Raw genomic sequence first — 16,840 nt, 5'->3', positions numbered from 1 at the left:
ACTCAGTGGCACCTAACTACAACATCCGGAGTAGCAATAAGTAGCAGGTGTAGGAGTAGCAGTAAGTAGTAAGTGGGAACACTGAATGTTTTAAAATTGCAAAGTGACCACTACAGAAAGATGAAAGGCAGTACACTCTGCTTAGTGATCTGTATGTTGAGCCAGAAGAGTCTTGGAAATGAATTTGGACCCACAGCCAGGTGTTCAGTCAGCTTGAGGAGTCCAGGATGACAGCACTTTGCAAAAGGCTCAGCTGCTTGTCCAGTGTCCAGGCCTGATGAGCTGTGAAATGAGGACAAATGGTCCAGCCACAAACTCTCCATGGACAGGAGGATGCTTTGCCCCATAGTAACATGCTCCCAGTTTCAGTATTACTTCCGGATGGATGTACAGAGGAATACAATCGCTATCTTCTTCTATTGCTTCTTTTACCTCCTAAAGGTTGGGAGTGGGGAATTTATTCCTTCAGTTCTTCCCTTCAAACTTGAGAGAGGAGTACAAAAGAAACTCCTCCAACCTGTGAAGGAGACGGGATTGAATAGTGCACAGGTACAAAGTGCTGGGTGTTCTCCTGCAAATTACTGCCAGTGATGGCCTCTCCTTTCCCAGCGGCCATCTGCCCCCACTGCTTTCCAACCATGGACCTTTGTGTCGTTTACCAGGCTCATCTGTTGATGATTAAGCTGTTTCTTCCTTCACGTCCTTTCTGTTTAGTTGAAATGCTCTGACCCTTCCTCTGCAATTGTCTGGATCCCAAATACGCTTCAAATCGACCTCTTTTGGAAGTGTTCACAAGCTAATGCCACCTGCCTTCACTTTTGTTTCCAGAACTTTATGATCATCTCTCACAACAGTTTCTTACATAAAAAGTTGGGGCTTGCCTTTGTGTGACAGTGGAGACTTTGAAGGATGGCCTGTCTCCGTTGAGAACTGAACTAGGGCAGAGGTTGTCACTCATGTTGTGTAAATCCCCACCCAGTGTCATTATTCTGTCACCGTTCACCACTCTGGTGGTGCACAGGGTGATGAAACCATGGAAAGGAACTAGGTCCGCACACTGAAATTCTTAAATTCAGAAAGAGAAAGATCATAAATAATCCTGCCTTACAATAGACGCCTGTTGCTTTAAGAATGGAGTGGCCTTTGCCTCTGCCATTGTCTCCATCCGTCAGCCGCAGTCTGCCACATCCCTGGCACCCTGAGACTCTTGTCTGTTCTAGCTGCAGTTGAAATGACAGGCTCATCTTCATCTTCTAGCAAGCTGTTGTCCTAAATCAAGTTTATACTATTCCCACAGTTGATACTGTTCCATCCACTAGGTCTCAGTTTAGATAACACATGCCTTTAACAAGGCTTTCAGGGGCTATTCTTACTGATCACTGTTGATAATTCTGTCTCATAGGATCCTGCTTTTTGTTACATGTGTGAAAATATATGCAGCAAAACATATACTTCTTCAATAATTTTTACATCCTCAGTTCATTGACAGTGGTACATGCTTCATTGTGTTCCTGTTCTCCCCATAAGCTGCCTGGAACTGACTGATGGTGGTTGGTAAAATGTGGAGGTGAAAGGAAAGGAGTTTGGATATCTCAGGATTTGCAGAGTCATGGTCTGTAGAAAATTATAATACCATTACCATATCTCAGCATAGCAAGGAAAGACCTGTATTTGGAACGTTATTAAAGTGAAGATTCCAGAAAGAATATAGTGCAGTACTAGTTTGGAACATGCTCAAGTAAAATGTTGCTGAAGAGGAAAACTGCCAGAAATTGAAGCTAGATTCAGAAGCTGGAACATCAGCTGGATCTTGACTATGCATTTTAATTGACTATGCAGAGGCATTCGAGTGTGTGGATCATAACAAAGTATGGATAACATTGCGGAGAATAGGAATTCCAGAACACTTAGGTGTGCTCACAAGGAACATGTACGAAGATGAAGAGGCAATTGTTTGAATACAACAAGGAACTAATGTGTGGTTTTTAAAAATTGGGGAAAGTGTGTGTCAGGGTTGTGTCATTTGACCATACTTAGGAATCCTGATGTGGTGCTGTAGGATAAGCACTGGACTGCTAACCACAAGTTCGGTGCTTCAAACCCACCAGTCACTCCTTGGAAACCATATATATACAGGGTTTGCTATGTGATGGACCTGACTTGATGGTACTTAATAACAACAGCAACAATTCAATCTGTGTGCTGAGGTACTAATCCTAGAAGATGGATTATATGATGTACTCTGCACCAGGATGAAAGAAAGGCTCAGTAACAACCTGTGACATGCAGGTCGATACAAATCTTGCTTGCTGAAAATGAAGTGGACTTGAGGCACTTGCTGATCAAAGAATACAGCCTTCAGTATGAATTGCAAATTAATGTAAAGAAAGCAAAAATCCTCACAACTGGACCAATTAAGAACATCATGCTAAATGGAGAGAAGATTGTGGTTGTCAAGGATCTCATTTTACTTGGATCCATGGTCAATGTTCCTGGAAGCAGCAATCGAGAAATCAAATGCCGTATACAATAGGATACATCTTTGGCATAGGATACATCTTTGGCAAAAGACCTCTTTAAAAGTGATAATAAGCAAAGATGTCACTTTGAGGACTAAGGTGTTCCTAAACCAAGCCATGGCATTTTCAATTGCCTCTTTAGGCGTGTGAGAGCTGGACAGTGAGTAAGGAAGACTGAAGAAAAACTGATACATCTGAATTGTTTTGTTGGCAAACGAACATTGAAACTATCATGGGCTACCAAAAGACCAAACAAATCTGTCTTGAATGCAGTACAGTCAGAATGCTCCTTAGAAGTGAAGATGATAAGATCGTATCTGACGTACTTTGGACATGTGATCAGGAGGGATCAGTCTTTACAGGGTAAATGAAAAAGAGGAAAACTCCATCAAGATGGATTAACACAGAGGCTATAACAATGAGCTCCAACAATACCAACTGTGAGGATGGAACTGCACTTGGGTTCTCTTGTGCCATGGGGTCGCTATGAGCTGTAGCTGACTCAACAGCATCTGTTAGCAACAGTTGGGAATTAAGCACCTGGCGTGTGGATCAGATACTCAGGTGGTTGATCAGAAAGAGAAAATAGAATCTAGAGATATATAGAGAAAAGAATAGTTGGAATCCTGGAGACAAGTAAGGGCTTGTGGAGTGGAAGATCAAATGTGAAACCTTGAGCAAATGGACAAAGGGATTTCAGAAAGTTTGTAGAAAAATTCCATTGTCTTTCAATTCCATTTTTCCTGAACTTTTTGAAGCCCACTAATTTTCTGTGGCATTTGGGGATGAGGAGATAGGAAAGATGCTAAGGAGAAACTGTCAAATGGACAGAGAACTGGAGAAGAATCTCAGACGTCCAAAACCAGGTTCTAAACTGTTTAGTTTTGCAAAACCAGAGAATAATGATGCATCGCCGCATGATTCCCTCTGCCTGGTATGTGGAATTAAAAAGCCTGAAAGGCGGTTAGAAAGTGATTCTGCTATTGTTTCATTTGCTGCATGACTGAGCTGTCATTTGTCTGCCTTTGAAAATAGAAAATGATGATTTTCTGTGATTTAAGTATAGTCAGTTCTTAAAGGTGCCTGGAAGTGATACACTTCAGGGAGATGCATGCCTGGCTTGGACGCTGAGGCCAACTGTCAGAGAATCACTGAAGATTGAATACTGATCGTCGGAGGGATGCATGGAATCCCTGTCACAGCCGTGGAGTGTGTTAGCACAAGAGACTTTTAGGGAAAAAATGCTAGGGCAGCATGATCCAGGAAATGGTTGTTTATTAATTTCTTCTATTGTCTCTTTATGCCATGTGGTCAGACAATAACAGCGCTTTGTTCCTGACATAATTAGTATTAGAATTCAGCAACTTCGAACATTTTGGCATGTTTGGAACATTGTTTCATTGTATCCGTGGGGTAATTGTAGATGGGTAACCACTGTCATTTTTTAAGCAGTTCCCTTTGTCAAACCCTGTGAAGGATGAATTTATTAGTGGCCCTGCATTCAAGAAGCTTAAAATGAAAATTGTGTTAAGTTCCAAGAAATGGGGTGAAAATAACCAGCTGCCACAGAATCATTGCCAACTCATGGTGACCTCATGTGTGGCAGAATAGAACTGTGCTCCAGAGCACTTTCAGTGGTGGATTTTCCAAACGTAGATAGCCAGGACTTTCTTTCACAGCACCTCTGGCTGCATTCGATCCTCCAACTTTTTGGTTAGCAGCTGAGCATGTTAACCATTTGCACCACCCAGGGACTCTTGTGAAAATAACAACGAAAATTCCAGGTGGTTCTTAGATATTTTTTTCATACCATCTCTGATTCATGTGAAGTTTATACAAGTAATTTTTGTTATGAAACTAAGCTTTACCAATGATATATTTGACATCTCTAGGGAATGGATTGAACTTTTATCCAGACCTGTGTGTTTTATATTTTTCTTTTGCTCTCTGTCTGGTTTTTGAACTCTTGTCTTCTCTATTGACAATTTTAAATCTATGTGATTTTAAAGCAGTTATTTTTCATTGTAGATAATTTTGGGGGAAAAATAATTGGTGTAAAAGCTGCTAGTGTAGACATGTTTCATAAACGTTTTTAAGAATTCAAAATGAGTAGTTACGCAATGGTTAAAATTAAATACAAAGGGAGCCATTTGTTCATTTTATTTAACTGTCAAAATATGTCACATTTTTTGAGAAAGCAGTTTTGCGTCAAGCAAAGTAGTTGGTTATATTAAAAATGAAAAAGTTCTTCTTAACTTTTCCTTTTTAATATTGAGAAGTTGCATTTGGAGCTCTGCCCTCCTCTTCTGTGGATACCTGGGTGGGCTAGCCCCTGGCCATGCCCACTGTAGATGTTCTGGAGAAGGGAGGATAGAAGCAAACCCACAAAAACCAATGGCTCTGGACTTTGCACTGTGAGCCTCTACTAATGCTGTTGAGCTGGAGATGGTTTATATGCTGGAGATAACCCAGGTTAGAGCCAGGTTGTGAGGACCTCAGATATCAGGCTTTGTTCAGTAGCCACTGGAGAATTATTATTTTTCTACAGAACCCATTGTTTTTACTGTGCATCTTGAAAAAACCTTGTATCTCGTGATGAATGCATGGAGAAAGCGCTGAAGAACCGTCCTTTTGGCAGTGATATAAAGGGTGGATTGGGAGGTGGGGTGGTGATCAAGAATTCATCAGGAATTAAGGTGAAGAGGACAGTGCAGTATTTGAAATGTTACATTCTTTGGAAGAGATTTGTACATGTATACCATTCTACATTTAAAAGCATATAGAACCTGATAAGGAGACAGCCAGAAAAGAAAAGTAAAGAAAATGAGCTTTTTGAAGAGCAAAATGAAGGGATAAAAACTGAAGAATGGCAGAGTTCAGAGGCCAAAGCATGGGAATTTGAATCAAAATAGATGTTAGACATGTAAGAATGGAAATGACTCTTATTGTGAAAAGAAACTGAAATTAGCTTCAGTGGAGCGATTCTTAAATTGAAAAATCACATCAAATACTTGAGACCACAAATGTGTGTGTCACTGTTGTTGTGTGATGTAATTAATGTATGTATTCCTTGTTTCCCACCTGTATAGTGGATCTCTTAGAGTTGAATACAACGAATGAAGTTTTCAAACAACACAAACTGAACCAGAATGACCAGCTGCTCAGTGTTCCAGATGTTATCAACTGTCTGACCACAACTTACGATGGACTTGAACAGATGCATAAGGAACTGGTCAACGTTCCTCTCTGTGTGGATATGTGTCTCAACTGGCTGCTGAATGTATATGACACGTAAGTGTGTGCTTGTCTCTTTGTAGTACAGTCACTGAATGAAATGCATTGATGATCGAAAATGTCTGATATTTGTGAAGTGTGTTAAAAACAAATTGGCTGTTTACTTTCAAAATACTTTTTCTGGTAGAAATATTTATGCAAATTGTTGCAAATGAATGACTTTCCAAATCCTTGGACTCTTAACCAGCAATAGAATAGAATTATTTTAAGAAATTTTGTTCAAGTGCAGTGCTTATGGGTTGGGCTGCTGACTTTAAAGTCAGCAGTTCAAAACTACCAGCTATTCCAAGGGAGAAAGATGAGGCTTTCTGCTCCTATAAAGATTTACAGCCTCAGAAACCATATACAAGGTTGCTATGAGTTGGAACCAACTCCACGGCACATCACCAACAACAACACCACCACCACCGCCACTATTATGATTGAGGAGTCCTGGTGGTGCAGTGGGTTATGTGTTGGGCTGGTAACCACAAGGTCGACCTTCGGAGTCTACCAACTGCTCCACAGGAGAAAGCTGAGGGTTTCTGCTCCCAGAAAGATTAGCAACCTTGGAAATCCTATACAGGGTCACTATGAGTAAGAACAGACTTAACAGCACACCACTATTATTAAAGCTCTATTTTTATTCCTCTCAGCACTGGTAGTGTAGAAGTTAGGAGTCGGGCTGTTCAAGGTTGGCAGTTCAAAACCACCAGCTCTTCCATGGGAGAAAGATGAGGATTTTTGCTCCTGTAAAGATTTACAGCCTTGGAAACCCTACACAGGGTCACTATGCATTGGAACTGACTTTACAGCACACCACCACTGCCACCATTTGTAAACGATGATGTACCAGAATGTCACAATTTTTAGTGTTCTTCCACAAGAAGCTAAACCTGGTGTCCTTTGCCCTCTTTCCTTTTGCATAAGACAAACTTCTGTATTTCTTACTTTAAATTAAATTTGGTTCATAATATTCTACTATCTAATCTTTATATGACAACTTAATAGTGATTTTGAGTGGCAAGGAAAGCGCTTTAATTTGTCATTTGGTATTACAATAATTATTGTGGTGATTATATGTTTGTAGTGGTGGTGGTGGTGGTGTGTCGTGGAGTTGGTTCCAATTCATAATGACCCTGCATAGGGTTTCTGAGGGTGTAAATCTTTACAGGAGCAGAAAGCCTCATCTTTCTCCCATGAGACAGATGTGTTTAGAACTGCTGACCTTGAGGTTAGCAGCCCAACTTGTAACCATTATGCTACCAGAACTCCTTGTATATAGTGGTGGTAGTAAAGTGCTGTTGAATCAGTTCTGCATCACAGCAACTCTGTGTCCTGCATAGAGTTTCCAAGGAGCAACTGGTGGGTTTGAAGTACTAATCTTGAGGTTAACAGTTCAGTGCTACACCATGACTGTGATACATATGTATATATGATAATATACTAGGGGACGCTCTGATAGCTAGAGTTGAATTAGGTGCTCACTGTTACATAGAGCACTCTCAACTTTCTGCATAACTCATTTGCCTTTCATTTGGCCCTTTTGAATAAGACAGAGCATTTGTGAAATAATCATTTCTGGAAAGACATGCTGTGGGCTGATATTTCTGCAACATTAGGAATTAATTCATTCTTTTGGTAAGGGATTAGAGTATGTAAAGGTGAAATAAGAAACTTAGAACTACTGTTTTTCTCACAAACTGAAGCTCATTTTCCATGAGTTAGCTGTATGAAGATTTATGTTTTCCAACCTTTTTATTTGATTTAGAGCAGTGAAGGGAAATGTCCTGCCCACGGGCTGTGTAAGGCCCATGAAAACACCTGGTCTGGGTCTGCCAAGGTAACTGCAGTTCCAGCCATCACATTGTTGAGTGACGACCACAGTGACCCTGTATAGGGTTTGAACCTTGCAGTTCACACAGACCTTGTGGTTGAGTAGTTAGCCTATGGTGCCAGAACTCAAGCTATCATATTTGTTGTTGTGGTTGTTAAGTATCGTGGAGTTGGTTCCAACTCATAGCCACCCTGCACAGGGTTTCCAAGGCTGTAAATCTTTGTGGGAGCAGAAAGTCTCATCTTTCTCGCACATAACAGGTGGTAGTTTCGAACTGCCGACCTTGAGGTTAGTAGCCCGATTGTAACCACTATGTTATCAGAGGTCCTTGCCATCACATTAGGGGTGAGTTAATTGTTTCACCAAATATAGCAGGCTAATTTTTAAGCTGATAATTTTGTATGGTCCTTCAATGATGTTATAAATTTTGACAGAAGAAAGGATAAAGCACTGGACTGCAAGGCTGGTTTGAGCCACAAGGTCAGCAGTTCAGATGCACCAGTCACTCCTAGGAACCTCATGGGTTGCTATGAGTTGAAATTGACTCGATGGCACTTAAAAACAACCACAACCCCTGATTTAGAGAGAAAGAAGAGAGATGTTTATTATTGCACATGTTTAGCAACTTTTTGGAGACCTGTGGTACTGTAGGATAAGTGCTGATTTGAATAGCAAGGTCAAGTGTTCAAACTCACCAGCCACTCCTTGTAAAACCTTAGGTTTTGCAAGGTCACTATGAGTCAGAACCAGCTCAATGGCACTTAACAACAGCAACAAGTAATGGATTGACTTTTAATATGAAGTACATGATGATGAAATAATTTTACAAATGAATTAGCTAAACTCTCATATATTTTTATTAGAAAAATCTTTATTTTTTTACATTTATAAATATCACAACAACAAAAAGTAGATGTATAATTTTAATAATTTAATAGTCATTGCATCCTGAAGGCTCTGAAGAAATTCACAGAGTAGATAGTTTAAGTGCTTCTCATATTATAATGAATATTGGATTTACTATATTCCTGTTTATCTTCTCATCACTTTCATTTTAATGCCAGTTTTTACTCTTCTGGAGCAAAACATTGCCATTAGCATTAATACACCATTAAGTTACTCTTCAATATTAAAATTCCCCCAAAGAGACATGTTCTATAGTCAGTTTCACCAAAATAGCTGGCCATTTTGTTGTTTTTAACGATAATGACTGTTACTGTAGCATAATTTTATGTCCTAGGAAGAATGTTTAGTCCAAAGAATATTTAGTCGGTAGCTTCATCCATACCTGTGGAGTATAGTATTGGTGTGTGTATGGAGCCCTACGAGAAGGACCAGGAAAGATGTTAAATATTTCTCCCTGGGCATTGCCCTTAGCCCTCACATAGCTGCCATTTCACTGGACCACCCACAGGGAATATGATTCATGTTCTAGGTGGTTTAATGTTGGCTCTTTTCCACTTTGCACATCAAACATGAATACATGAGAAATGCTACTCTAAGGTTGTTGTTGTTGTTAAGTGCCATCGAGTCGGTTCTTACCCATAGTGCCCCTGTACAGGGTTTCCGAGGGTGTAAATCTTTACGGGAGTAGAAAGCCTCATCTTTCTCCCGCAGAGCGTGCGGCTGGTGGTTTCAAACCGCTGACCGTAAGGTTCGCAGCCCGACTCGTAACCACTATGCTACCAGAGCTCCTTACAGTTTCTTATTTAGAAAGTCAGTTTTGTGGAATTCCTCATTTTCATTTAAAGGAAAAATGTTTGTTTTTTTTTTCTTAAATGTTTTATTGTGAATTATGTGATAGTTTACATGGGAGAACATTAGTTTTACATTCTATATCGTCTCATTGCCATGGTTACAATCCCCTCCATGCAGTCCTTCCCCAGTACCCCCCAGGTCTTCAGCACACAGTCACTCTCCCTCTCTGGATCTAAAGTCTCCAGCTGCTCCATCGCTCCATATCATCATCTCTGGCTCCATTTCAGGTATCACTGCTTCTCTGGGTAGGGTCCTGCTCTCTGCTCTTCTCCCTTGATGGTCTTAGGAACCTCCGCTCCTAGACTGAAAAGTTAATCACTCCCCTCCTTGCTATAAACCGTCTGCCTTTACATTTCCTACCCTCTCAATCATTCCTGATAACAATTATTCACTATTGTATCACAAAAGACCCGTCTGCATTTCATTGCATAAGCCCCACCTAGTCAGATTGAATACTACTCACTGGAGATTCTACCTTCCTCCAGGCCCTCTGGATCTAGGGTCCCTCTTGAAAGCTTGTAAGCCAGTCACTTCTTGCCTTTGTAGCCCCCCGTCCCTTATTTTGGGTAGCCAATGTCCAAGCATTTATTGTCCTCTTCATTTTTCATCTTTGCTGTTATTGTTCGTGTGAGATGATATCTCATTGTTGTTTTGATTTGCATCTCTCTAATGGCTAGTGATCGTGAACATTTCTTCATATGTTTGTTGGCTGCCCGGATCTCTTCCTTGGTGAAGTGTCTGTTCATGTCCTATGCCCACTTTTTAATTGGGTTATTTGTCTTTTTCTTGTAGAGTTGTTGTAATTTCCTGTATATTTTAGAAATGAGTCCCTTGTCTGATATGTCATTGCAAAAGATTTTTTCCCATTCTGTGGGTTCCCTTTTTACTCTTCTGGTGAAGTAAAGGAAAAAAGTTTTATAAGACATACTTCTTATGTCAGAAATGCTATAAAGAAGCCTGTGTTGCCTCGGAGCAGTGCCCATTGATGCCAGCATTCAGCCTCACATAGGACGGTGGTGCTGTGAGTTGACTTGGACTCATGGCCATCTTGTGTAGAACAGAATGCAATGTTGGCCAGCCCTGTGCCATCTTCAGGTTTGAGCCGATTCTTGTGGCTACTGTATCAGTCCATCTCATAGTGGGGTTTCCTCATTTTTATTGACCTCCTACTTTACCAAGTAGATTTTATTTTCCCCCTAAAGATTAGGCTTTTCTGATAACATGTCCAAAGTAAGTGAACCCAGGTCTCACCATCCTCACTTCTAAGAGACATTTCTAAGAGCAGAATACTTAATTCTTATGACAGTAATCTCAGATGGGCAAAGTAGATCGCCCAAACCTTGAGACATTTCTCTAGTAACTTTAAATTATTCGTTTACGTGGTGTGACACTGCAGGATAACCACTAGAATGCTAACCACAAGGTTGGTGACTCAAACCCACCAGTTGCTCCTTGGAAACCCTAGGCAGGGTTGCTATGAGTCGGAACCAACTTGATAGCATTTGACAACAAACAAGGTTATTAACCCTTTGCAAGCCATAGTTCCTGTTGAAATCTGATGGAGACTATACTCCCTCCAAAGTGCCAGGACAATTGTGGACTTCTAAGAAGTCTGTGAACTTGGCAATAATACCTTGATCTAATACTTGCATTTACCAGCTATTCCAACGTTCTTTCACCCACCATCTATTTGGATTGCCTTATCTTTGTTTAGTGTAATGGCAGCCAGATTTATGTTTTTAGCTTCAACTAGTTCTTTGGATAATGAGTGATGTATACACAGGAGATCATAAAATTCTAGAACTAGAAGGACTTTGGAGATTGTCCATCCAGCCACCTTCTCTTTGCAGATTGACACACTGACCCTCTAAGACCTGACAATATATTCACAGACACTAATGCGTGGACTACAAAGTTGGTTTGAACTGCAAGACTGGCCGTTAAAGCTCACCAGCCTGTCTTTGGGAAACCTATACAGGATTGCTACAGGTTGGAATCGCCTCATTGGCACTTAACAACAGTAACATCCTCATGTGGCTGTGTAGGATAAAACACTGGACCACAAACTCAGTTCGAACACAAGGTTGGTGGTTCAAACTCACCAGCCGCTCCTTGGAAACCCTATACAGGGTCGCTATGAGTCTGAACCAACTTGACAGCACTTAACAACAACAACAGTGCCCTGGTGTGGCACTGTAGGTTGAGCACTACAATATTAACCACAAGGTTAGCAGTTCAAAGCCATCAGCTGCTCCTTGGAAACCCTATCCAGGGTTACTATGAGTCAGTGACAGTTTGCAATACTGTGTATTAGTGCTAGATAGAAAATGGCAATTCAAGATTTTTGATAATCACTTTATTATTTTTACTATATTTCCATAGCTGGGAAAAAGAGTGTAGATTATTTTAAGCCAGCTATTTCCTGTCCTGTCAGTTTGTCATGCAGTGGTAGCTGTGTGTGGCACTGATATTTTCAGATAACATCAGGGTCACCCATCTCGGACAGATTTCAGCAGCGCTTCCAGACCAAGACTAAGAAGAAATATGTGGTGGGTACTTTTCTGGGGGGTTGGGGGGTGGGAAATGGCATCTCAAAATCATGAATAGCAATTGGGCATTATCTTCTGTGCCAGAAGACACTCAAAATATGACAGATGGGGGGTGGCCTCCTCACAGTAGACTTGGACTTAATGACACGAATAAAGTAAAGCTTTCAGGATCTTTTCTGCAGAAGTGACATGACTCAAACTGAGGAAGGCAGTTGTAAACATCCACTAGTAATCATAACACTGAATGTGTGAACTATGAATCTAAGAAATGGACATCATGCTTTGTAACGTAAAGGGTCAGTGAGAGAGAGTGAGACCCTCAGCAGGCTGGATTGACACAGGGGCTGCAAGGATGGGCTCCAGCATCCAAGTGATTGTGAGATGACCTGGGACTTAGCACTGTTTTGTCCTTTTGTACTTAGGATCATTCTGAGTCAGAACTGATTCAACAGAACCTAACAATTACAAAAACAAATTGTTTCTCTGAAGTTTTGAAATGTACCCAACTCCTATTAATACTCTGAATTTCATTCCCCCCTCCTCCCCCCAAATTGTTTTCATTTGCTGTGGATGACAAGAATTCAGAGTCCTGTTTCTTGTTGCTGTGTGATCTGGCAGTCACTTACCTTTTGGCACCTCAATTTGTCATCTGAGAAATTGAGATAAAAATATATCTTCGACCTAACACATATAAGATGACTGTGAAGGGCAAATGACCTAATATCTGTTTAAAAAAAAAAAAAAAAAAAGTCTTTATAATATATAGTTGATTACATATATGAATTCCCTACTCTGCTCAGTTTTCATATCCCAACTTTGAAGTCTTAATATCCCAATATTTCTTCTAGATTTAATGGAAATCAAGTGTTTTAATTGTGATTTAAAGGAATAGCCTGGAACGCTCAGTTTAAATCATTTGTTCCCCCCCCGCCCCCAACTTTGTCATACTGTGGTGGCTGGTTGCTGTGATGCTGGAAGCTATGGCACTGATATTTTAAATATCAGCAAGGTCACCCATGGTGGACAGGTTTCAGCTGACCTTCCAGATGAAGACAGTCTAAGAAGAAGTCTACTTCCGAATGTTTGATGGATGGTGGTGTGCCATGGAGTTGGTCCTGACTCATAGCAACCCTGCATAGGGTTTCCAAGGCTGTAAATCTTTACTGGGACAGAAAGCCTCAGCTTTCTCCCATGGAACGGTTGGTAGTTTCCAACTGCTGACCTTGAGATTATCAGCCCGTTTCATAAGCACTATGCTACCAGAGCTCCTAAAAATCTTATGAATAACAGTGGAACATTGACACATATAATGCCAGAAGCTGAACCCCTCAAGTTGGAAGACACTCAGAGTGTGACTGGGGAAAAGCTACCTTCTCAAAGTAGAGTTGAACATGATGGCTTAAATAGAGTAAAGATTTTGGGACCTTCATTTCATCAGGACTGGAGAAAGACTCATTAACAACCTGGAATCTAAAAATGATATAAACTTGCTTACTGAAAGCGAAGAGGACTTAAAATACTTACTGATGAAGACCAAAGACCACAGCCTTCAGTACAAATTGTACCTCAATGTAAAGAAAACAAAAGAATCCTCACCATTGGATTGATAAGTAGCATGATCATTGGAGAAAAGATTGCAGTTGTCAGTGACTTCTTTTTGCTCGTATCAACAAACAACACTCACGGAAGCAGCAGTAAAGAAATCAAATGACGTATTGCATTGGGCAGATCTGCTGCGCAAGACCTTTCTAAAGTGTTCAAGAGCAAAGATACCAGTTTGAGGACTAAGGAGTGTCTGACCCAAGCCATGTTATTTTCAGTTGTCTCATATGCATGTGAAAGTTAGAGAATGAATAAGGAAGACTTAGAAGAATGATTTGAGTTATCGTGTTGGAGAAGACTATTAAAAGTACCATGTCCTGCCAGAAGAACAAACAAATCTGTGTTGAAAGAAGCACAGCCAGAAAGCTTCTTAGAAGTCAGGATGACAAGACTTCGTCTCTCATACTTCATGCTATCGGGAAGGACCAGTCTCTGGAGAAGGATATCATATTTGGTAAAGTAGATGGTCAGTGAAAAAGAGGAAGTACCCTCAACGAGAGAGATTATCACAATGGCAGCAGCAGTGGGTCAAACATAACAATTTGGAAAATGGCGTAGAACCGGACAGTATTTCATTCTGTTGATCATAGGGTCTCTGTAATTTGTAGCCAATTCAATGGTGTCTAATAAAACAATATAACAGAAATTAATAACTGAGTTTACTGTAGTATTAAGTTGTTTTTTTGTTTTTTTTTCCCATTTCAAGATGCATATAATTTGAATTTTGTAAGAGACATATCTTACCAGTTAGCTTTGTTGTTGTTGTTAGTGCCATCGACCCTGTAAAGGATTTTCGAGGAGGAGGTGGTGAGCTTGAACCACTGAGCTTGTGATTCAAACTGACTTTGCAGTCCTGCGCATTAACCCACTGAGCCACACCAGGACTCCACCAGTTATCTTTTAAGAGTTGCTTATTTAAACTATCAGAGAATTGTTATGATACTTAAATACTGGGTTATGCGAATAAATTTCATTGTCTCCCTGTTGTCTGTCTCATACAGATGTTATTTAACATTCAAGCCCACTGTTACCTAGCCCCACATTACCTATACAACTGAATCAACCCCTTAGCCTTGATGAGCATGGTCCCTGCTACTCACTCACACACCTGCCTTCTCCTTTGCTCAGGCTTTTCCTGTGGTACTCGGATTGCTACCTAGGGCAGTCTAGCCATCGCATGCCTCCAAGGTCCCATTTTAAGCTTAGGTTTGCTGTCAAATTTATGAAACTAATGACTAGTCAAGACACAGTGATTTTGCACTTAATTCTTTATTTCCATCCAAGAATATTTGCATGAAAGTTGGTCGTGGTTTTTTAATGATTCTCTAGTTGCCTTCTTGTCTTACCTCCCCAGCTAATTTGAGTTTATCCTGAGTAGCAACAATGCTGCGACCTGAGGAAGCCTGGAATGTTCGTTAGTCTTACTGATGGTGTTCTTTTCTTGCACTGTTACATTAGAAGTCATCCTCTGATGCATATCATTTTGATCATTTTTCCTTTGCGACATTCTTTTGTCCTTAGCCATACTCATTTACAAATCTCAAGCCAGTCACACTGCTTGTTGTTTTATCGTCTAATTGTATCTAGAAAATAAAAAAACCCTGATTTTTCTAGGGAAGAAAACACACATTATGTTCATGTGACACTCGGGCAGTACCTAAGGACATAAAGTACAGACACAGTTTGTAGCATGGGTCAGTTTATGGTTAAATTGAAACTGTTGCTTTTGTTGTTATTATGTGCCATCAAGTCAGTTCCAACTCATGGCAACTGTATGTAGGATTTCAGAGAGTGGATTCTGGGTTTGAACTGCCAGCCTTGTAGTTAAAAGTCCAGTGCTTAGTGTACAGAACCACACCAAGGCCCAATTTGAAGCTAGTATTTATATAATGAGAAACTGGGATGTATGCTAATTTAGAAATTAAATTGTAATAACTATTGACTTTAAACTTGAGTAATTCACTTATTTACCCATGTATACTAAGGGTGTTCAATACATAAGTTGGTTGGGTATGATTTAGTATAGATTACAAACTCTAGGCTATTGAAGGACTATTTAAACAGTATATTTTGCTATTTCCTTTTTGGTTTTCTTCTTTATTTTGCACTTAATATGTCATAGTAACTAGATTGAAACTGATTTGAATATATATAATTGGGTTATTATTAGCATTAATAATAAAAATATCAAAATCAAGATTTAAATATAGTTTGACAAGAAAACTACTTAGGACTGACTGTGAGGGTTGGAAATGCAAAGGTAGACATTTCGTAGCAAAAAGGAGGGGAGTGGCTGACTTTGCAGTCTAGGAGCAGAGGTCCCTGGGACCATGAAGGGAGAAGAGCGGAGTGCGGGACCCTACCCAGAGAAACGGTGCCACCAGAGATGGAGGCAGAGATGATAACATGGAGAAATGGAGCAGCTGGGGACTCTAGACCCAGAGAGGAAGAGGCACTGTGTGCTGAGGACTGAGGGCAGGCTTGTGGGGTATACCCTTTGGTTGGTTGATGATACATGGAGGCGATTGTAACCATGGCAATGAAACGATATATGATAGGATGAATGTAAAGCTAATAATGTTTTCCCATATAAACTATCACATAATTTACAATAAAAAAATTTTAAATAAAAGAAAACTACTGAAAGCTGAAGTTAGTTTCTGGTTTTTGCAAACAATTGAGTGTTCAACTACTAGCTGAAATGCTGGCAGTTCAAACCCACCCAGAGACACCTCTGGAGGACAGGTATGGAGATCTACTTCTGACAGGTACTGCCTTAGCATCTCCATGGAGCATGGTTCCCCTCTGACACATAAGGGCTTACCAGTAGTCAGTCAGCTTGACAGCAATTAGCTACAGCAGCAACCAAGTTGAACTCACACGATTTTTAGTAGGGTTCATTAAACATTAGATATTTATATAATTTTGCATACTTTTAGTAATAGATTTAAAGTGTGTCATTCTTGTGTTTTTAAAAAATGTGTCGTGATATGGCACTGTAGGATAAGCACTAGGTTGAAAATCACCAACAGTTCCTTGGAAACTCTACTTAGGGTCGTTATGGGTCAGAACCGACTCGACGGCAAAACAATACTATCAACGTAAGAAAATAACAGCAAATATCTAAAATGATAAATGAACCCAATCTGAAATAATAAAGACACATGTAAAAGAGTTTAAATTTTTTTTTCTGAACTGTGTGTTACTCCATGTCTTAGTGACTTTTGTATAGTTTCTCTATGTCCTTTTCATCATTTCCTGTGACAGATAACTATTCGGTAGACAATTTAGTAATTTCCTTG

At 40.1% G+C, this 16,840-nt stretch overlaps 1 protein-coding gene across 1 annotated transcript in view; it reads left to right on the top strand.

Moving 5' to 3' along the window:
• Window positions 1–16,840, top strand: part of UTRN (utrophin) — a 574,637-nt gene that overhangs the window by 482,581 nt on the left and 75,216 nt on the right. Inside the window, 1 exon segment of the mRNA XM_006834702.1 lies at window positions 5,609–5,810. Coding sequence (XP_006834765.1) covers window positions 5,609–5,810 — 202 coding nt within the window.

The sequence above is a fragment of the Chrysochloris asiatica genome, unplaced genomic scaffold, assembly GCF_000296735.1.
Source record: "Chrysochloris asiatica unplaced genomic scaffold, ChrAsi1.0 scaffold00013, whole genome shotgun sequence".
In the NCBI taxonomy this organism is placed as follows: Eukaryota; Metazoa; Chordata; class Mammalia; order Afrosoricida; family Chrysochloridae; genus Chrysochloris; species Chrysochloris asiatica.
The sequence above is the reverse complement of the archived record's forward strand: the minus strand, read 5'-3'. Positions and strand labels throughout refer to the sequence as shown.